Source organism: Ctenopharyngodon idella, chromosome 7 (genome assembly GCF_019924925.1).
Source record: "Ctenopharyngodon idella isolate HZGC_01 chromosome 7, HZGC01, whole genome shotgun sequence".
In the NCBI taxonomy this organism is placed as follows: Eukaryota; Metazoa; Chordata; class Actinopteri; order Cypriniformes; family Xenocyprididae; genus Ctenopharyngodon; species Ctenopharyngodon idella.
In genome coordinates, this window is record NC_067226.1 from 39,012,100 (window position 1) to 39,033,266 (window position 21,167).

At 37.8% G+C, this 21,167-nt stretch overlaps 1 protein-coding gene across 2 annotated transcripts in view; it reads right to left on the reverse strand.

Moving 5' to 3' along the window:
* The window catches only part of LOC127515853 (phospholipid-transporting ATPase ABCA1), a 195,397-nt gene that overhangs the window by 69,941 nt on the left and 104,289 nt on the right, over positions 1-21,167 (reverse strand). For both annotated transcript variants that reach the window (XM_051899955.1, XM_051899953.1), the window contains exons 20-29: positions 19,962-20,093; positions 17,594-17,733; positions 17,334-17,471; positions 11,765-11,958; positions 11,104-11,167; positions 10,806-11,008; positions 9,310-9,358; positions 7,966-8,076; positions 7,760-7,792; positions 4,523-4,662 (exon numbers count right to left, since the gene is read on the reverse strand). In XM_051899955.1, coding sequence (XP_051755915.1) covers positions 4,523-4,662; positions 7,760-7,792; positions 7,966-8,076; positions 9,310-9,358; positions 10,806-11,008; positions 11,104-11,167; positions 11,765-11,958; positions 17,334-17,471; positions 17,594-17,733; positions 19,962-20,093 — 1,204 coding nt within the window. The remainder of the gene's footprint in view (positions 1-4,522; positions 4,663-7,759; positions 7,793-7,965; positions 8,077-9,309; positions 9,359-10,805; positions 11,009-11,103; positions 11,168-11,764; positions 11,959-17,333; positions 17,472-17,593; positions 17,734-19,961; positions 20,094-21,167) is intronic.

The following is a 21,167-nucleotide window of genomic DNA, read 5'->3' on the forward strand; positions in this document are numbered from 1 at the left end:
AAAGTCATTTTGATCTATGACCTTTATACAGACGACCATTGCAAGGAATCTAGATCTGTCCCTCACAGCCTCATTTTTATCCACATAAAATTCAATATGGCATCTACCCTGACCAAGGACTATAGCCAACCACCTGTCATATAAAACCCCCACAAAATTCACAGCCGCAAACGTGGAGAAAATAGGTGCATTTTCATCTTATCAGATACCAGTATGCTGTTCTCATTCACCAGAGTAACCTGGTTACTGGTTAAATTAATATTGATGGATACAGTCAAGTTCCATTATTTAGTTTTTCACATTAGAAAAGTTGTCTCACTCAGAAATATGTCACAATAAAAAAAGTCAAGTCCGCCAAAACTTCTGTTATATGTGACTTAGTTTGCTTAGCAGGATTAACAAGATGATTAACAAGCCTAAAATATTGACTTAATGACATACCGCAGTATTTAAGGTCGACTCTAACCCAACACTAGTTAAAATACATTCTTTTAACTCAGTTTATTGTTGATTGACAACTATTAGTATGCCATTATGGATTTATATCATCCAGAAATGCAAACATTGAGCCCCCAGGCACCATCAAAACATTGAGAGTGGTCCGCTCTGATCTGTCAATCACTTTCCAGTTCAACCTATAGCGTGATTTTGGGGGTGTGGCTATTTTAGCAGGTAGAGCCAGATAGTGTTTAGTTAGTGTGGGACCATCGCTAAAGCGTTACATGGCAAAAGACATTTAACTTCGGGTACAGGAGTGCAAGCCAAATTTCACTGCATTTAAACCTTCAAAGATTAACAGGTCAGGAACACGTCAAAGTGAACGGTGTAGTGAACGCTACGATAGACACTTCAATACAATATCATCATGTCCCCGTTCATAAAGACAAATGTACCAATTTACTTTGATGTGTCGAGTGTAAACAGCCTCAAACAATTGCATGTCATTTCAAAAACTGCGCCCAGTGCAGATACGTTAGATGGATATAAGCGAGACGCTTGTGTTCGCTCTAGACAAAGGTTGCGTCTGAAATTTTACAAATGCTGCTTTTGGACAATGCATTCCAAGGTAGGAAGGCATCAAGGCACATCTGAATCCAATGTTAGCTTCACTTCCTGTCTACTGAGATACCATATTTAAACAAGTTATGAAGTCCGCCAGACCGCCTTCCGTATTCAATGTACGCAGAAAGTGTAAACCTCTTGCAGTTCACAAAGCTTAAACTACGTCATGCGCCTTCCCTATTAAACTTACGGAAAAAGTGTAATTGACGCGATGCCAGTTTACACTTTCTTCGTAACCTGTATACAGAAGGTGGTCTGGCGGAAGCTCGATATTCGACTTCATAACTTGTTTAATACATACCTGCAAACTCCAAAGTGGTGAAAAAGGTGACATGTTTACAAGGTAAGTAGTAGGGGTGTCTGGGGGCGTCCTCCCCCATGAGAACATTTTCGTGATTTTAACATATAAACTAAGCATTCTGGTGCACTCCCACAAGAAAATAAATGGAAAAAACAACATTTGCTTTAAGTAAAAAAAATAAAAAAATAATAATTAAAAAAAAAAAAAAAGCATTTATTGACACTAGAGCTGGGCATTGACACAAATTTCACAACTGGATTCGATTTTGATTCAGAAGCTTGCGATTTGATTTCGATTTGATTACCTTCAATTCACTATTGATTCATTTGAGGCCTATCAGGTACAATACTTGGCAAATTTCCTCAAAGAAAAAAATATCTCTCAACTAATGCTGTAAACTATACAGGGAACCACAGCTGGTACATCATTATAATATTAAAGGTTAAAATTAATTGATTTGTAAGCTACATTATAAATTACAACGTTATAATACATTTTAATGACAATTATGTTTCTACTCGTTTTTAATACTGTTTCTACCCGTTTTTAATATCGGCCTTAACATTTAAATGGTGGCCGTCATAAAACGGTTTTATACATTCAGTATTGAAGCACATGTTCATGAATATGCAATGGCCTATAGTCACAGTGGTTATATATCAAAATGCTCCTCTCCAAGTTTTCTGACATTGAACGGCTTTTCTGAGGTAAATGTTACGGTAAATGTGACATTTTTACAAGCTGTTTTATTGGCGCTTTTCCGCAGTTGAAACAATGATTGATCGATTAACGTTACATATGACATGATGCGGATTTCAGTAAGTTGTACTGGATCTTTCAACATATCTTTGGTATTCATTCATCCTACATCCATTCATGTTTATTGCGTGCTGTAAAGTGGAAGAGATGATCGGTTCACGTGCGCTCTGCCTCTGTTTGAACTGAAGCACTACAACGATGTGTCAGTCACACCACAGAGCGCCAAAAAAGATCACGACAGCTCGAGAGACGTTTATGGTCTCACTCCAGTCTATGGGAGAGTAGCCCATTTTCGATTTATTGTGCCTGCAAACTCACCCTGACACGCCCCACCCCCGAGAAAAAAAAAAAAAAAAAAACTCTTCGGATCTACACAGTTCACATAAATGACATATTTCGATTCAAAACAGCGAATTTCGCCGAAAAGCAACTAGTTTGCAGGTATGTTAATATTTGTATTTTTTTGCACAAATGCATCGCTTCGCTTCAGAAGGCCTTTATCAACACTCTGGAGCCATGTAGAGCACACGTTTATGATGGATGGATGTGGACTGAACTCTGTCACTGCCATTATAAAGCTCGGATGTGTCAGGATATTTATAAATATTTCTCCAATTGTGTTCGTCAGAAACAAAAAACACATATACACCTAGGATAGCTTGAGGGTGAGTAAAGGTTGGGCTAATTTTCATTTCAAAGTGAACTAATCCTTTAAGCTAAAAAAGAAAGTTGGCATCTGAACGTTGCGGTTGGTGGTCAGTTTGTGTGTAAATGTAAGTTTTTGACTAATGTTTTCAACTTTTGATGTCATTTCCTGTTATAGTAATTAAATATTTAATTAGTTTTCACCAAAGCTCTCTCTATTTTGCTTTAGATCCTTAAACCATTACGCTGCCTCAGTAGTCTGTCCGAAATCAGTTTTGTGAGGTACCTTCATGTGCAAACGCTGCCTGAAAGTCATTGCCTGATAGAGCAGCAAGGCAACAAGTCAGCTGCCAAAGATTTGGGCCGTTTTCATGACACATAGCAACACAGCTAAAAAAATGTCCTAATATGTTGGACCTTTTATTTACCCATTGAGACATGCCTTCACAAGCACCTGTAAGAGCTGTGTTTGTGATGTTTGAGTTGTGGGAGGCACACAGGTTGCGAAAGGGGTGTTTCAAGGTTGTTTTAAAGTATGCTTTATTTTTGTAATTCTACTAGGTGCCACTAGTGTCGCAGAAACTACATCCTTCAATTTTAAAAGGAATACAGGTTTAAAAATCACATACACTCTACTTACATTATAAAATAGCAAAGAACATTGCATAAGTACATGAATTGGGATGCACCTATTGAATGTTTATGGCACAGTGCTATTTAAGCACATTTAACGTCTGGATTATGGTTGCTTAGTGAATAAGCTGCATGTTTGTGTGCAGAAAAAACATGTGCCGAAGTGGCGCAAGTTTTTAGTGATCTGCCCCTCTCCCCCTTCTCTCTTTGGCAGAAGAGTGTCATGTGCTTGTGTTGGCTTAGTTAAATGTGTAAAAGGGTTCAATTAAACACTTTCAAAAACTGGCACTGTCACCCTTCATTCCCAGCATAATTAATTTCTCTCTATTCTTCCACTCTGCTATCTCTCCAAATGTTCTCCTTTCATTCCATTTCTCTGCTGACAGACGGAGCGAAACCAGTGCACACAAAATCTCAAAGAGAGAGACAGGCTGCATAGGAGTCGACGACACGGCTTCACTCCAACTGATTAATTACACTCCATGATTGTCCAATTAATTCAAACACCCAATTCAAACACTCTCTGTTTACACTGAGGAAAATGTAAATGTGCCGGAGACGGTGAACGCATCGGGAATAATGAAGGAGAAAACAATGGAACATCTTTCCCCTGAGAGAACCAGGGTGAGGAGCAACAGACAGTACAGAAAAATGGAAAATATGCACAGTGATGGTAGTTATTTGACCAAGAGCTGAGAACATGGCCCATATTTACATACTGTACATATAGCCTTCATAATGGATATAAATTTGCAGCTGGAATATTTTATTCAGTTTTTGTCTCAGTCATAGTTTTTGTGTCCATTTAATACATGCAATTACTTGCATATACCTCTTTATTCTCTAACCAAAATGGTATGAACTTATGCTTTGCTAAAGAACATATTCATGAGCTCACAGACGATTTATTTATTTTTTTTTGTATTTTGATGGGTCAGTGCATTTGGTGCTAAACAGGTTTGCTTGGATTTACGCTGCAGTTCAGAACTGCCTAAACCTATTAAACATATTCAATTCACACAGCTGCAGAATGTAGAATATAGCGAGATTGACTGAAAGGAAGAAAAGTAGAGAAAGAGGGAATTTACAGTGTATTTGTGCTGGTATGTTTGTTGGTTTTACCTGAGCAATGATTCCTCTCCGGCTTCTACGGCCATGGTGGAATCGTTTGATAAAGAGAGCTAAAAACTGCTGTTTGATCAGAGGCCAACCCATGATGACGTATGACCCTTTGCCATTCGCACACATGGGGCGCTGGGTGTCTGTAACGTAAACAATAAATTCACATGGGTTATTACAGCTATTAACTATTACAGCTGCCTCAATTATTTCAGCTGCTTCATTATTATAGCTGGCTCACTGTTACGCCTGTTTCACATCGCAAGCATGAGCAGCGCGTCAGCGTAACTACATTGTCACTGCAGCTACAGACTCGCGAGAGTATTCACACTGGAAACGTTTGTTGCGTCACATCAGCGGCTCCAAAGCTATATATAAGGTGCATGTCAGTTACGTTATCTATTACAGCCACTTCACTGTTACAGCTACCGCAACTATTACAGCTGTCTTACTGTTACAGTTACGTTAACTATTACAGCCACCTCAATATTAGCTACCGTAACTATTACAGCCGCCTTACTGTTACAGCTACCGCAAATATTACTGTCGCCTCACTGTTACAGCTACGTTAACTATTACAGCTGCCTTACTGTTACAGCTACCGCAAATATTACTGCCACCTCACTGTTGCAGCTACCGTAACTATTACAGCCGCCTTACTGTTACAGCTACGTTAACTAATACAGCCACTTCACTGTTACAGCTACCGCAACTATCACAGCCGTCTTACTGTTACAGTTACGTTATCTATTACAGCCACCTCACTGTTACAGCTACCGTAACTACTACAGCCGCCTTACTGTTACAGTTACCGCAACTATTACAGCCGTCTTACTGTTACAGTTACGTTAACTATTACAGCCACCTCACTATTAGCTACCGTAACTATTACAGCCGCCTTACTGTTACAGCTACCGCAAATATTACTGCCGCCTCACTGTTACAGCTATCGTAACAATTATATGCGCCTTACTGTTACAGCTACCGCAAATATTACTGTTGCTTTCACTGTTACAGCTACCGTAACTATTACAGCCACCTTACTGTTAAAGCTACCGCAAATATTACTGCCGCCTCACTGTTACAGCTGTTAACTATTACAGACGCCTTACTGTTACAGCTATGTGAACTATTACAGCCACCTCACTATTAGCAACCGTAACTATTACAACCGCCTTACTGTTAAAGCTACCGCAAATATTACTGCCGCCTCACTGTTACAGCTGTTAACTATTACAGACGCCTTACTGTTACAGCTATGTGAACTATTACAGCCACCTCACTATTAGCTACCGTAACTATTACAGCCGCCTTACTGTTAAAGCTACCGCAAATATTACTGCCGCCTCACTGTTACAGCTGTTAACTATTACAGACGCCTTACTGTTACAGCTATGTGAACTATTACAGCCACCTCACTATTAGCTACCATAACTATTACAGCCACCTTACTGTTACAGCTACCGCAAATATTACTGCCGCCTCACTGTTACAGCTATCGTAACAATTATATGCGCCTTACTGTTACAGCTACCGCAAATATTACTGTTGCTTTCACTGTTACAGCTACCATAACTATTACAGCCGCCTTACTGTTAAAGCTACCGCAAATATTACTGCCGCCTCACTGTTACAGCTGTTAACTATTACAGACGCCTTACTGTTACAGCTATGTGAACTATTACAGCCACCTCACTATTAGCAACTGTAACTATTACAAACGCCTTACTGTTACAGCTATGTGAACTATTACAGCCACCTCACTATTAGCAACCGTAACTATTACAACCGCCTTACTGTTACAGCTATGTGAACTATTACAGCCACCTCACTATTAGCAACCGTAACTATTACAACCGCCTTACTGTTACAGCTACGTTAACTACTACAGCCACCTCACTATTAGCTACCGTAACTATTACAGTCACCTCACTGTTACAAATACCGTAACTATTACAGCTGCCTTACTGTTACAGCCACCTCCCTATAACAGCTGCTTTACTGTTACAGCTACCGTAATTATTACAGCCGCTTTACTGTTGCAGCTATAGTTACAATAGCTGCAACAGTAAGGCGGCTGTAACTATTGTAACTATTACAGCCCCCTCAGTTACAGCCACCTCCCTATTACAGCTGCTTTACTGTTACAGCTACCTTAACTATTACAGCTGCCTCACTATTGCAGCCATCTCACTATTGCAGCCATCTTACTATTACAGCCTTTTCACTATTACAGCTACCCTAACTATTACAGCCATCTCATTGTTACAGTCGCTTTACTGTTACAGCTACCCTAACTATTATAGCTGCTTCACTATTATAGCCATCTCACTGTTATAGCTAAGTTTTTTTTTTTTTTTTTTTAAATTTATTTACTTATTTACAAAACTTTAATTATGTCCACTTATATTGTTTGGATGTGTTGTTATTGCAGGGCCAGCTGTATTGTATTAATACTTTACAGTTTATGCATTTTCACAGAAAACTGAAGGAAGAATTTAATTTGTGTCAAAGTAATGTCTACAATAACAAATGCGAGCACTCCAAATGAACCCAGGCCCCACTAAAATCCACTGAACCATCACGGCAAGTGTGCATGTGCTCATTAAGGGGCAGTTTGCTTCTTATATTCCATATGTGTTATTTTGTTATTATTGGTCTCATGTACACATGCATCAGACAGACATTATGGCCGCTGTGTCACATCTTCTTGTTTTTACAGTGTATAGGACAATGCAGTTTGCATTTTAAGATGCTGCAATGTTAGGAAGAGTTCATTTTTAGAAAAGTTGTCTCAACATTCACATGTTCTGTTCCATTCCATTGTGCTCCATCTAGCGTCCTGTGTAAATGGCTCCACATGCAGCACTGGCCTAAAAAAATACATGCCAATGCTGCATGTATTATTTGTATAATCTGAGCCACAAGTGCCACTCCATATCCAAGTTCAGCTCAAGTGCTGCATATTTACTTCTATGCATTATGGTATCACTGTTTGGAAAATACTGTAAAACAGCCATTAGTTTGAAGCTAGAGTACCACGATATTACAGTAGGACCACTAAACTGTGCGTCACCAGTTATAGATAAACAGTTAACTCACTTTTAAGCCCACCTCGCTATTACAGCTTACAGCAACCTTAATAATTAAAGCTGCCTCACCACTACAGCTAGCTCAGTACTACAGCTGCCAGATGTCGATCATGCTTACAGATGGAAATATGGAAGAACTTTTACTTACCCTCTACACGACTAGTGAATTTAACCTTCACATCTGTTTCAAAACAAGGGGAAAAAACAGTATAGAGCAGTGATATTAAACAACGTCATTATTTTTTTCAGTATCACTTGAATTTTTAAAAAGATCAGTTTGTAAATAAATGGGCAGTATGTTTTTTTCTTTCTTTTTCTTTTCATACACCTATAAGTGTTTACAATTGAGCATACCGTTTTTCACAGTGTTTTCATCTTTGGATTCCAATGCTGAACTGATTGTATTCCGTATTCCTGATATCCTTGAGCTGCTTCTGGGCTTTTGTTCAAGATTTTCTCTCTTATCTGTGAGACATTAACACACACACACACACACACAGAGACAGCAGAGGTTATTCTAGAGAAGTGCGGGTGCAATACTTTCAGCTTATTCATCTAGCCTGTTCTTATCTGAGGGAGCATTAACACACGTTTACACACAATCACACACACTCTAAGGTGAGACAGGAGAGTACAATTGCAACACTTCATCTCAGCTCTTATTCGAGACGACCGTTCTTATCTGAGACGAACCATAAGGCCCTTAAATAGACCGAATAACACTCTGAAGGGTCCCACTGTTAGAAACGAGAGGTTTAAGATTATTTTTAACGAGATCCCAGATAATTTCAATCTGATCTTAACAGTTTGAGTGACACATTTCAGTACAGTTGTTTGATGAAACTCACCACAGAGTACATCTTTGCAAAGAAGCTGTTTCTGAAGGATGAGACAGTTAAAAACTATATCGAACTGAAAATCAAACTTGTGTGTGAGCGCAGCTAAGCACTGCTTATTTGACGTGAAGAGGGCATGCACCCAAAAATCTTTAGTCCTAAATTTAAGATTTTATTTGGATATCAAATTTCCATCGATTTGGATTAAACAGTTTTAACATAAGCTAATAAAATGAATGTGGTGAATATAAACCTCCAAATGTGGTTTGAAACAGATTAAAAAAAGAAAAAAAAAAAAACACATCCATGTGTATCCGATTGGAATCTGATCTAAATTATTGACTGTCCATACTGTGTATTGCAACTGTTCAGATTTGCCCGCAGTCTGAACATAGCCAAAGAGAGGGTGGAAAATGGTCTAAAGCCTTGTTCTGACTGTTAGTTCAAATCCAATTTCTTGTACATATCTGATTGGAATCCGATCACATTTAGCAAGCAAAAATTCACATGAAATGCGATTTAGCGCAGTAGTCCAGCGCGGTGGCCTGTGGGTACACATCGTCATGTTGTAAATAAGACAACATCTGTATTGCAAACCCCTCCATGTTGCTGTGGCGTATACATACCAACGCAACATCATTGCCATAGAAACCAATGCAGATACAAAAAAACAAAAAACAAAAGCACCACGGGACACACAAATCAGATCCGAACAGTTGTGATACACAGTGTGGACAGTCAATAATTTAGAGCAGATTTCAATCAGATACACAAATAATCAGATCTGGACTGACAGTGTGAACATAGCCTAAAATATGTCTTATACTGTAACTGAGATGGTGATACTGTAAAAGGATGTTACCATGAGATTCCACGTCAACACCTGTGTCTTTAGCCACCTTCAGAAAGATCTGTGAAATTAAATGCATTTCGTTATTCCACAGCTTCATCTGGACAATTATACTACTGTTCACAAGTTTGGGGTCAGTAAAATTTTATTTAATTTTAAGAAATTAATTATTTTATTCAACAAGAATGCAATAAATTGATCAAAAGAGACTGTAAAGACATTTATGATGTTACAAAAGATTTCTATTTTAAATAAATGCTGTTCTTTTGGACTTTCTATGCATCAAAGAATACTGAAAAAAATAGGCAGCAGCACAACTCGTCCCCTTGGAATTATAAGGTTCTGTCTGCATTCTGAGCAGTTTTGAGATATTGAGTTTCAAAGTTTTCGCATTCGATTCAACTTTGTACATAGAACCTTTTTGTTTTCTAAATAAAAAGTCCCAAAATGTACACAACGTTAAAAAAAGCATCACATAATGTAAATAAGTTGTCACAGAATAAGAATATGTGAATAACTCAATTTTGAATAACTCAAAGTAGAACCTTATAATTCCAAGGGGACGAACTGTTTTCAACATTGATAATAATAAGAAATGTGATGCTTCGCATCACAGGAATAAATTACATTTTAAAATTTATTCACATAGAAAACAGTTATTTTTAATTGTAATAATATTTACTATACTGAATATTTGATCAATTAAATATAGCCTTGGTAGAGAATTCTTTCAAAAATATTAACAAATCTTACTGACAATTCACAGAAGTTGAAAAACTGGATATTATTTTACATAGAGTGAGTTGGTAAGCATTCATCCCAGCGCTATGATTTTTTTACATCATGAAATTTGATATTAAAGAAAATAACTTTCTGAGGTGACCAACAGCATTGAGCATTAATGGGCACCTATTATGCCCCTTTTTACAAGATGTAAAACAAGTCTTTGATGTCCCTAGAGTGTGTATGTGAAGTTTTAAATCAAAATACCCCACAGATCATTTTTATAGCATGTTAAAATTGCCACTTTTTGCTGGTGAGCAAAAATGCAAATGAGCTGCAGCTCCCCGCCCCCTTTCAAGAAGAGGGTGGGGCTTCAAGAGCTCATGCAACAAACAAACAGGACTATCTCATGCACTGAAAATGTCCGAAACTGTCGGTAGCTGTGTTCAGTTCGAACTGGAGTTGGACAATGATGCCTACAGACGAAGAGAATATATGCTGCATGGAGATAGAACAGGTATAGGTTAGTTTAATTACGGTTATAAATTATCATTAAATTATTAAATTGTCATCTTGCTTTTATCTACTATTAGTAACGTTACAAGCCCGTTGTAGCAGACCCAGTCCAAATAATGGCCAAAACTTTACTGATGAAAGTCAAATGTGAAATGTAAACAGATACTTATCAGATGCATTGGTGAAACTTCCTCTGTATTAGATATATGCCCATTGCATAAAGTGTTGGCCACATGAGTAAATGTCACCTATGTGACCCCTATGTGTACCTCCTCCAGGCTTGTGTCTGATATTCCGTAGCTGGTGATGCCCAAAGTGCTTTTCTCCAGGTCCAGCTCTTTAAACAGGGAAGCGAAGCTGCCATTTTTGGCGCCCGTGTATGGCAGCACGTACACCAGCTCTTGACCTATGGCCTCCAGAAACTCAGCCTCCGGCACATGCCGCCGCACCAGTCGACTCAGATCTGCCACATCTGATCAGGAGGAACATAAAAATACATTTATACATAAACATAATGGCACTGTGTGTTAATGTGTGTTTATTAGAGTGTGTGTGTGAGATGTAAACCTGGTGGGTCCAGACTGCTGATGCTGTCACTGCATATTCCCTCATCCACACTGAATTTATCACACTACAAAATATGAAATGCAAAATTAAAAACTTAAATTTCTGACCATGCTAAACTCACCACAACAATACTAGAGTCTTATGGTCAGTTGCTAGTAGGGATGGGATATGACTATTCAACTAGTTCATCTAGATTTTTTTTTTTTTCTTGTTTTTGACAGTTTACAAGGTAAAACACTCTAGGAAAAGCTATGCCTTTAAATGCATCCCATACATTGTATCTTTTCATTTCATTGCATAAGTAATAAGTAATACATACAAATGTATTAAATATTTATTTATTATTACATTATTACATGTATTATTATCATTATTTCAATAAATATACTAATATAACAAATACTATAATAGTATATAAATAATACAGATTTTTTATTTTATTTTATTTTTTGTTGGACCGTATGGTGATAAAAATCTAACTAGTGGCCGTTGTACATGGAAACTCAACAATCAAACAAAACCAAACCTAAGAAAAGGATGCACCTAAGGAATTTATGTACTTTTTATTAAATGTGTGAAACAGTACTAATAAAGAACGAGTAGGGGTTTCCAAACGTTTGACTGGCGGTGTGAATTTTGAGTGTTGCCAAGGCCAGTTTACCTCTTTAAACCGTTGCGTGGTGACTCGATCCTGATTGGCCCGTGCGACCGTGAGATAATAGCCTCTACCGTATGTTTTCTTGAGGAAGAGTGAGGAACCGCTGCAGCAGACGCGCCCATGCGAGATGATGGCAATACGATCACCCAGAATATCCGCTTCATCCATGTGATGGGTAGACAGAATTATAGTACGACCTGGAAGACACACACACATCAAACAAACACACATTCAGTGCAAAAACCATCAGAGTAAGCTGCAAACGTGAATTTCTGAGGGGCTCATTCTCATTTGAATGGGATAGGATGTGTTTGAAGTGCAGGTGCACTGGAAAACAGGGTGTTCTATATATAGGCGCTTTTATATGTGTGTGCCACTCAGATCTCACTCTTTCGCTCCCTGTACAGAAAAGTTTCCTCTCTTTTGTATTCGCTGGAGCTCGAAGTGAAGCCAGACACCCGTGGGGTTCTACGCCGGCATTATTTTTGCTCTGCCTGTGTGACGAGGCAGTGGGAGTTCAAGGCGTCTGTCCTTTGACTTGCCGAGAGCAGAAATATCATGAAATATCATGCATCTGTGCTTCTCAAAGGCAGAGAATGCAAGAACCTGGCAGAGAAACTCGTTTTTATATTGAGAGACGCTGATGTTGGACCTTGTAAAGCAACGAGCTGGACACTATGAGTGACTGTTGACTATAAAACCTGACTGATATGAGATGGAAAAAACTCTTTGTTGCAAAGATTTTTATAATAGTGGCCAAAAGTGATGTCCACGCCTAGGAAAATTGACATCTTCACCCTGGTTAAAGATTTTGTAAGCATATTACATAGTTGTGCTTTAAGTGAATAGTTTTATTTGTGATAACGCAATAAAACATGCCAAATTGTGAAGACATTATTTTTAGCAAGGCTGTCATACAAAGAAATTATGAACACATGTAAAAACAAGGGAGAACCAATGAAATATTAGTAACTGATTATACTTTAGTTAATGTATGCTTTCTCCTGTGAGCTTTGTTTTTTATTAATTTGTTTTCCACAGTAAAATAAAATTTGTAGCTGTAGTTTGCCTTTTTTTTTTGCCAAAAAAAATTGTCAGATAAATACCTTGACCAAGTTTAGTGTTTTGTTCTTCCCTCATTTTATTTAAACATTTTATTTTGATGGTTTGATTGAATTTGTAGGGTCAAATATAAAACAAATATCCCCTCCGGACATCACTTTTGGCCACTACTGTATGTTAAGAATCTGAAAGGCTCAAAGAAATGCACACCTTTTTGGTTTTACCAGCACAAATACACACAAATCACACTGTATAGTCAGACAGATCTGTGTCAACACACCCATTCAGTGTGACATTCAGCTCCAGATAATAAACAGCACTAGAGAGCATTGGACAGATACACAGATAGAAAGAGAGAAGTAGAAATATAAAGAGAGATGACTGGTTTGATTTGTTTTGCTTTGTATTATGGAACAGTGATACATCAAAGAAGGCAAAATGGCACAAAAAACTATGAAAAAGAAAATATCAAACAATTCAGATCACTAAGTACATGCACTTTAAAAGTTCAATTTCTGTGGAACTAAAGAAATAACTTGCCTTTTTAAAATGTCACATAAATGCTTTAGTCTAACTGAAATCATAGTGGTCTTTGTGAAGTCGTACCGATAACGTGATTATAGCCTCGTCCAGCATGTACTCAGACGACAATGGACCTCAGTATTGTGCACTTGCTTCCCAGAGACAGATGCATTTCATCATTACACTACCATTCAAAAAAGTTTGGGGTCACTAAAGAAATTTAAAAATACTTTTATTCAGCAAGGATGTATTAAATTAATCAAAAATGGCAGTAAAGATATTTATAATGTGAAAAAAAGATTTCTATTTCTAATAAATGCTGTTCTTTTGAACTTTCTATTCATCAAAGAATCCTGAAAAAATGTATCATTGTTTCCACACTAATATGAAGCTGCACAAATGTTTTCAACATTGACAATAAGAAATGTTTCTTGAGCAGCAAATCAGCATATTAGAATGATTTCTGAAGGATCATGTGACACTGAAGACTGGAGTAATGATGCTGGAAAGTGAAAGTTCAGCTAAATTTTAAAATTACAATAGAAAACTATTTTTACAATATTACTGTTTTACATAAACATACGTGAGCATACATAAAAGACTAAAAGAACCAGCTGAACTCAAACAAAACAGCACCGTACAATCCACATGTCAACACTACACTTTGCATTACACAGCAAAAGCCAAAAACCCCTTAACCAATTTGTGTGTGTGTGTGTGTGTGTGTGTGTCTGTGTATGTGACAAAGAAAGGGCCACTCTCAGCCCAATTAACTGCACTAGTACACATCATTTCATTTCCTAAATTATTAATCAGACAATAATCACCTTCACTAATCAAATAATCATCAGCTGCTCTCTAATTACACATGCAATCTAGCTGAAATGGGCTGAATATGCTATTTCAGTCCCCTGAGGACTACAGGACTTATTAGTATTGACAATAATTATAAATTGAATGTTTAACATTTTTATCACTGATTAAACAAGCTTCCGCAGTGCAGAAGAGTTTTACACTGACATCTTATGATGTGCAACCACCTAAATAAGGGAAATAGGAAACTAATTGGAAAGAATAGGACAAATAAATACAACATAACAAAGATACAAATGAAATAAACAGTGCTTTAGCTTTTTCCAAAAGTTTCTCGTCTACACTGAAATATCGTACACAAAGGAAGATATTTGGAAGAATGCCAATGTTTGGTTACTGACATTCTTCCAAATATCTTTCTTTGTGTTCAACAGAAGAAAGAAATTCATATAGGTTTGGAACTACTTGAGGGTGAATAAATGATGAAAAGAATTTTTATTTTTGGGTGAACTATCCCTTTAACATGCAGCATTCTTTGTGAATACCTCAGTTTTCACAGTCCACACTACAAATTTCAAATGTATCCACTTTGGAGAGCCTTTTCAAAAGCTCTGGAGAAAAGCACTGTCCTGGTGTGAATGGAAGGCCAAAACATACATAGAGGAAAAAGGTCTGTTTTTAAATGTATCCATATTAATGTAGACGGAGACCCAGGCAGAGTTTGTTGGAGCTGAACTCTGCAGGACATTGGTGCTCCAGTAGCAGGATTGGACTCCCATTTAAGAACAAGACATTTCACAACCTCACCAGTACAGTATGTGGAAACCAAATCATTCCTCAAAACTGGAACGAACACTGTCACAATTTATAAGAGAAAGTGTGACAGGCAGAAGCAGCTGTGGCATCTCAGACAAGGTACTGGTGAGAGTCATGATGTTCTGCTCCAGTGGTCTAACCCCATATATCCTGAAAGCATCTTCAGAAAAGATTGTTCTACCTCTGACAGACTCAGGGAATGAATATAGACCGGCTCATTGCTTTTATTGACCTGGCAAAACCTTTGACACCATTGATCACCATGTTCTCTGGACTGTGATGGAAAGTGTTGCCAAAGTTCTTCACATCCTGCAGCAGATCCATGATTGCATTCAAGTTCGTATGGTAGCAAGTAAGATTCAATATCTCTCTTTCTCTGTTAAGATGGGAGGAAACAAGTAGGAAACAGCTACCGTCAACTTTGATTTCTTCATAACAGCCATAACGGTGTTAATCACCATACTGCTTAAGGAATACATGCAACTTTTGCACCGATTTTTGCCCCGATTTGCAGCCTGGGCGACTGTCTGAAAGTCAGATCAAGTCTGCAGATTTCAGTTGACAGATTTCAAAGAAAATCTTGTAGTGTATGATGGGAACAGACTATGATCTTTAGCTTCAGACTTGGATTCCATCCACTCGGAGGATTCAAACTTGTTTTATATTTTGAGACAATTTGAAAACACATATTGTTTACATTTGTCATGAGTCTCCTAACAACGAGACTTATTTTTCTATGTGTGATTGTTGTGTTTGGAAGGACTTGAGTGAAACTGTATTTGATACAGTAATAATTTATGAAATTATTTATAGGCCTAATTTTAACTGTATAAACTATACACCGATGAGCCAAAACATTATGACCACCTGCCTAATATGCTGTTGGTTCTCTACGAATTGCCAAAACAGCGCCGACCCACTGAGGCATGGACAAGACTTCTGAATGTGTCCTGAGGTCTCTGGCACCAAAAGACATTAGCAACAGATCCTTCAAGTCCTGTAGGTTGCGAGGTGAAGCCGCCCTGGATTGAACTTGTTGGTCCAGCACATCCCAGAGATGCTCAACTGGATTGAGATCTGGAGAATTTGGAGGCCAGGGCAACACCTTGATTTCTTCATCATGTTCCTTAAATGATTCTTGAACAATGTGTGCAGTGTGGCAGGGTGTATTATCCTGCTGAAAGAGGCCACTTCGACCAAGGAACATCATTGTCATGAAAAGATGTACCTGGTCTGCAACAATGTTTAGGTAGGTAGCATGTGTCAAATTTGCATCCACATGAATGGCCAGACTCAGGACATTGACCAGAGCATCACACTCCCTCCACTGGCTTGTCATTGTCCCACAGTGCATCCTGGTGTGATCACTTCACCAGGTAAACAGAAGACACGTACAAGGCCATTCACGTGATATAAAACAAAACTGGACTCATCGGACCAGGCAACATTCTTCCACTGCTTCAAGGTCCATTTCTGACACTCACGTACCCATTGTAGGTACTTTCGACGGTGGACAGGGGTCATCATAGGCACTCTGATTGGTCAACGACTACGCAACCCCATAGACAGCAGTGCGCCATGCACTGTTTGTCCCTCCTTAAACCACTATTGGTAAACTTTCACCATGTGACCGGCAGCAACCCACAAGCCTTGTCATTTATATATATATATATATATTGCCTGGCCAAATAGGCAAATACTTAAGAGTCTATGACTGGATCATTATTGCTGTGATTATTATGTTTCTAACATGTTATATGTTTGGTAACATTCTTTTAACCCTGAGTGTGTAGCTTTTCAATTCTTAAACAACCATGACATGTCATGGAAATATTCCAGGATGACAAAGCCAAGATTCATAAGGCTCAAATTGTGAAAGAAAGGTTGGGAGGGAGCATAAAGCATTATTTTTTTACACATGAATTGGCAAGTCTTTGGGATGTGTTGGAGTAGACTTTACAAGATCTTCACTAAAAATTGATGTGTACCTCTTGATGTAAATAAATGTTATTGATAATGGAAGAGAAAATAATTTTATATAATATTATTATATATATATATATATATATATATATATATATATATATGCTTTATCCATATTGTGGCAGTTTTCATTATAAAAAAGCCTGAAATACACCAGTAATTTTAATTTTGACATGTCTATGCTTTACTATTGCTGCTCATCCAAAAAGATGAGGGAGGTAAAATATGCACTCTTTGAGGACCCAGAGGGACTTTTTTTCTGCATACATGCTGCTAAATACATTTTACAGTTTGCTCAAATCTATTTTTTGTTGCAAATGTGAGTGAATTACTTGCACCATTGAGCCCTGTGTTTACATTCGTTCATTTCTGTTACCTTTTTTGTATTTGAGCAGCAACTCCCAGATGCCTCTTCGTGCATAGGGATCGACTCCTGCTGTTGGCTCATCCAAAATCACAACATTCGAACCACCCACAAATGCGATGGCAACAGACAGCTTCCTCTGCATCCCACCTGAATGCGTACAACAGAAAGTTGCCAAATCTCCAGTATCAGTAAGCATTGTAAGCATAATATGTATGAATGCTGCTGATGCGCACACACACACACACACACACACACACACACACACACACCTGAGAGGTTCTTGGCGAGGTCTTTGCGTTTGTGAGGCAGACCCACATCTTCAATCATTTGATCAATTTCCTTCTTCACCTCTTTAGAGCTCCGTCCCTTCAGACGGGCATAGAAATAAATGTGTTCCTCCACTGTCAGACTGAAACAAACAAAGGGAACATGAATATACACATACAAACATAACACACATGACAAATACTCACTTATACAAACACAGACAAGAATATGAACATTCGCAAGCGAGACAACAATGTCAATGTGTTCAAAAATATAAAATATATAGTTATAAACAGGTATAAATTAAGCTTAGAACTTCTGTGTTATTTTAGTATTATTTATATATTATTACTATAGAATTTATTCATATTTTGAATTAGCTTTTATTTTAATATTTTAATTTTAGTACTTCAAATAATTTAGGTTAGTCAAGGCAACAATTATTTAATTTTCAGTTTTACATTTAATATGTATATTTTATTTTACCTTTATTTAAATTAAAATTAAAACTACTATTAATAGTTTTAGTTAACATTAACAACAGGTTAATTCAAAAGCATCACTAGTTGGATAATAGTGAAGCTGTTGGGGTAGTAACTACAAATATTCACATTAGCAGGTTAATTGAAAATATTCACATGAAGAAAGCCTTTGTCATGCATGATGTATACCTTATGTTTCTTATGCATACGCATTCTGCAACGTGACAGATTAATGTCACAGTTTTAGAATAAAACTCAACTGAATCTCTGATCATTTCATCATTGAAATACAAAAGCAGAAAAAAGAAAGCAGCTCAATGGTTTGGCGGTTCAAGTGAGTCTTAATTTCAGTAGCATGACAGAGCTGGAAAAGTGCTTGAATTTCTCTTAAAAGACTGTACGCACCCTGTCTTCTGTCAGAATGAATTGAACTAAACTATGATTGCCTGAAGCTTTGAAATCTTTTGTATGTAAAAACATTTTTGAGTTGAACTTTGATAGTTATTGAATATTTGTTTTGATGTTTTTGAGTTGAACCCTGCTGTCTTCCTGTTTTTGAATTCAGTTGTTTGAGAACTGAACTGCTCTCATCAGCTGTTTTTGTTTAATAGTTACTTATCTTGTGAGACTTTCATTAATTGTCAAACCTTTTTGTTAAGGCTGCTCCGATTAGGATTTTTGGAGCCAATCACCGATCACAGGAAGCAGTATCGGCTGATACCGATCACCAATAACAATGACGGGGTCTATTTTAAGCCTCTTTTTTTTATCATGTAGCAATGTTTATAGAGATGCTCTGATCAGGAGTTTACAGGCATTACTTTAGGGCTTGAATTTTGTTTTGGAAAATGTGGGAAATTCCCCCTTAAGTGACTCTTTTTCAGCTTTTGCAGCGTGAAGACACGATGTGAAGCCAGATAGAGAGCGCGCTGATTCATCCCTTTTCACAGGAAGTTTTCAAATTACTGATTTTTAAAAATGTACTTAATAAAGGGTGTGTCACACGTCATAAGCGATGTAACTTTTTGTATGGAAGAAAACAGCACTTTCGCTAAGATATTGCCTAATAGATTTGTCATTTATGCCACGCAGTGATTTTCACTTGCACGTGTCAGAGGATTATTACAAACTACGAAGGCAGCTGATGTTAATGTAGGAATTTTGCAGCATTACCTGCAAACTACAATTCCTGTTCATCAATGACGTGAGAACCAGACCCGTAATGAACCCAAATACACTCAAATTAAGTATATGAATTGAAAAGTGTACTATCAAAGTAGTAATAAAGATGTTTGCCGTCGTAATGATGACAGTAGCGCACACAAAGTAGTAGCTGTTGTGTGCTCAGGCACAGTTAGCGCTCACACTGCATGCAAACCGTGCTCGAGCCCAACCGAACCGTGTTCTGGCCCACCTCTTCCAAGCGGAACGAACTGCGCCCGGGCATAGAACGGAGCGATCACACTTGTCGAACGAACCGGGCTTTGGGGGACAAACGTGCTCGGGCATGGTTTAGAGCGCCTAGTGGGAGTACACACTATAGCGTAAGCCTTCCTCACCTTCAGCATTATATATTTTTTTTTTTTACCCATGCCGGAGGTTGAGACCCCGCCGCTGCAAGCATGTCATGCCATATCTCTCATGGCAGCCACGAGATCGGTTTTTGAGATCAGCAAATTGAGAGATCACAGATCGAGGCTTTAGGAACGATCGGCCGACAGTGATCGGTAGCCAATCCATCGGAGCACCCCTACTTTTGTCTGATTTTTCAGATATGCCAGTACTCAGGGATCCTGAACAAATAATAGACTGAATTTGATTTCCTTTTATTTCTATCTGTGTTTGTGGACCCTGTGATAGAGACAAAGAAGATGAAAGGAGGTTTTACTCATTGAAGAGGACGTTGTGTTGTGGACACATTCCCATGTGTGTCCTGATGGTGTCCATGTCAGTGCGGATGTCGTAGCCGTTAATATAAGCGGTACCAGAGGTGGGAGCAAAAAGACCCGTCAGTATTGACCTGATGAAACAACAAGAAAAACATTAGAAAAACATTTTGCATTATTTAGATCTGAACTGTGGTATGTTTATGCATAACATACACAGTGGCCCGAAAAACATATTTGGACAATTTCAATTAAAACATTTACACAATTAAGTTTGTTAGATTTCAGAAGATAGAAAAATAAATATATTGTTCAAAATGAAAAGACATGAGTTTTGGACAGTGGACACTTTGTGTTTTTAAAAAACTACTCCACAGGTTAAAATTATTATTATTATTTTTTAAAAAGGTCATTTTCAGATTTGTTACACTGAAAATGGATATTTGTTAAAGGGTTAGTTCACCCAAAAATGACATTTCTGTAATTAAGTACTCACCCTCATGTCCCAAACCCGAGGGTTTCTGAACCACACATAGGCAGCAACGTCATTGCACACTTTGAGGTCCAGAAAGGTAGTAAAGGCATCATTAAAATAGTCAACATCACTACAGTGGTTCAACCTTAATGTTATGAAGTGACGAGAATACGTTTTGTGCGCAAAAACAAAACTAAAATCAGGTCGCTTCATAACATTAAGGTTGAACCACTGTAGTCACGCTGACTATTTTAACGATGACTTTACTACCTTTCTGGACATCAAAAGGTGCAATGACGCTGCTGCCTATGTGTGGTTCAGAAACCCTCGGATTTCATTAAAAATATCTTAATTTGTGTTCCGAAAATGAACAAAGGTCTTACGGGTTTGGGATGACATGAGGGTGAGTACGTAATGACAGAAATTTCATTTTTGGGTGAACCAACCCTTTAAATTCTTGCTTTAAGAAGCATCTTGTAGTTTCACAATCTTGAGCTTAAGGCTTGTAGTGTCTATAGACTGTAACTGTAATACTTTCAACCCTACCCTATACATAATAGTATCTGACTGCAAGTTCAGTCAGGCTGCATTCAAAGCAACTGTGACTGTATTTCAAGAAATGGTTGGCACAGTGAACTTTCAACCAAATAACCTAAATTTTGACGAGGTCCACACCAAAAGTATTTTGTTACATAGGGCCATTGATCAAGGTATATAAATTATGTATTTGCAC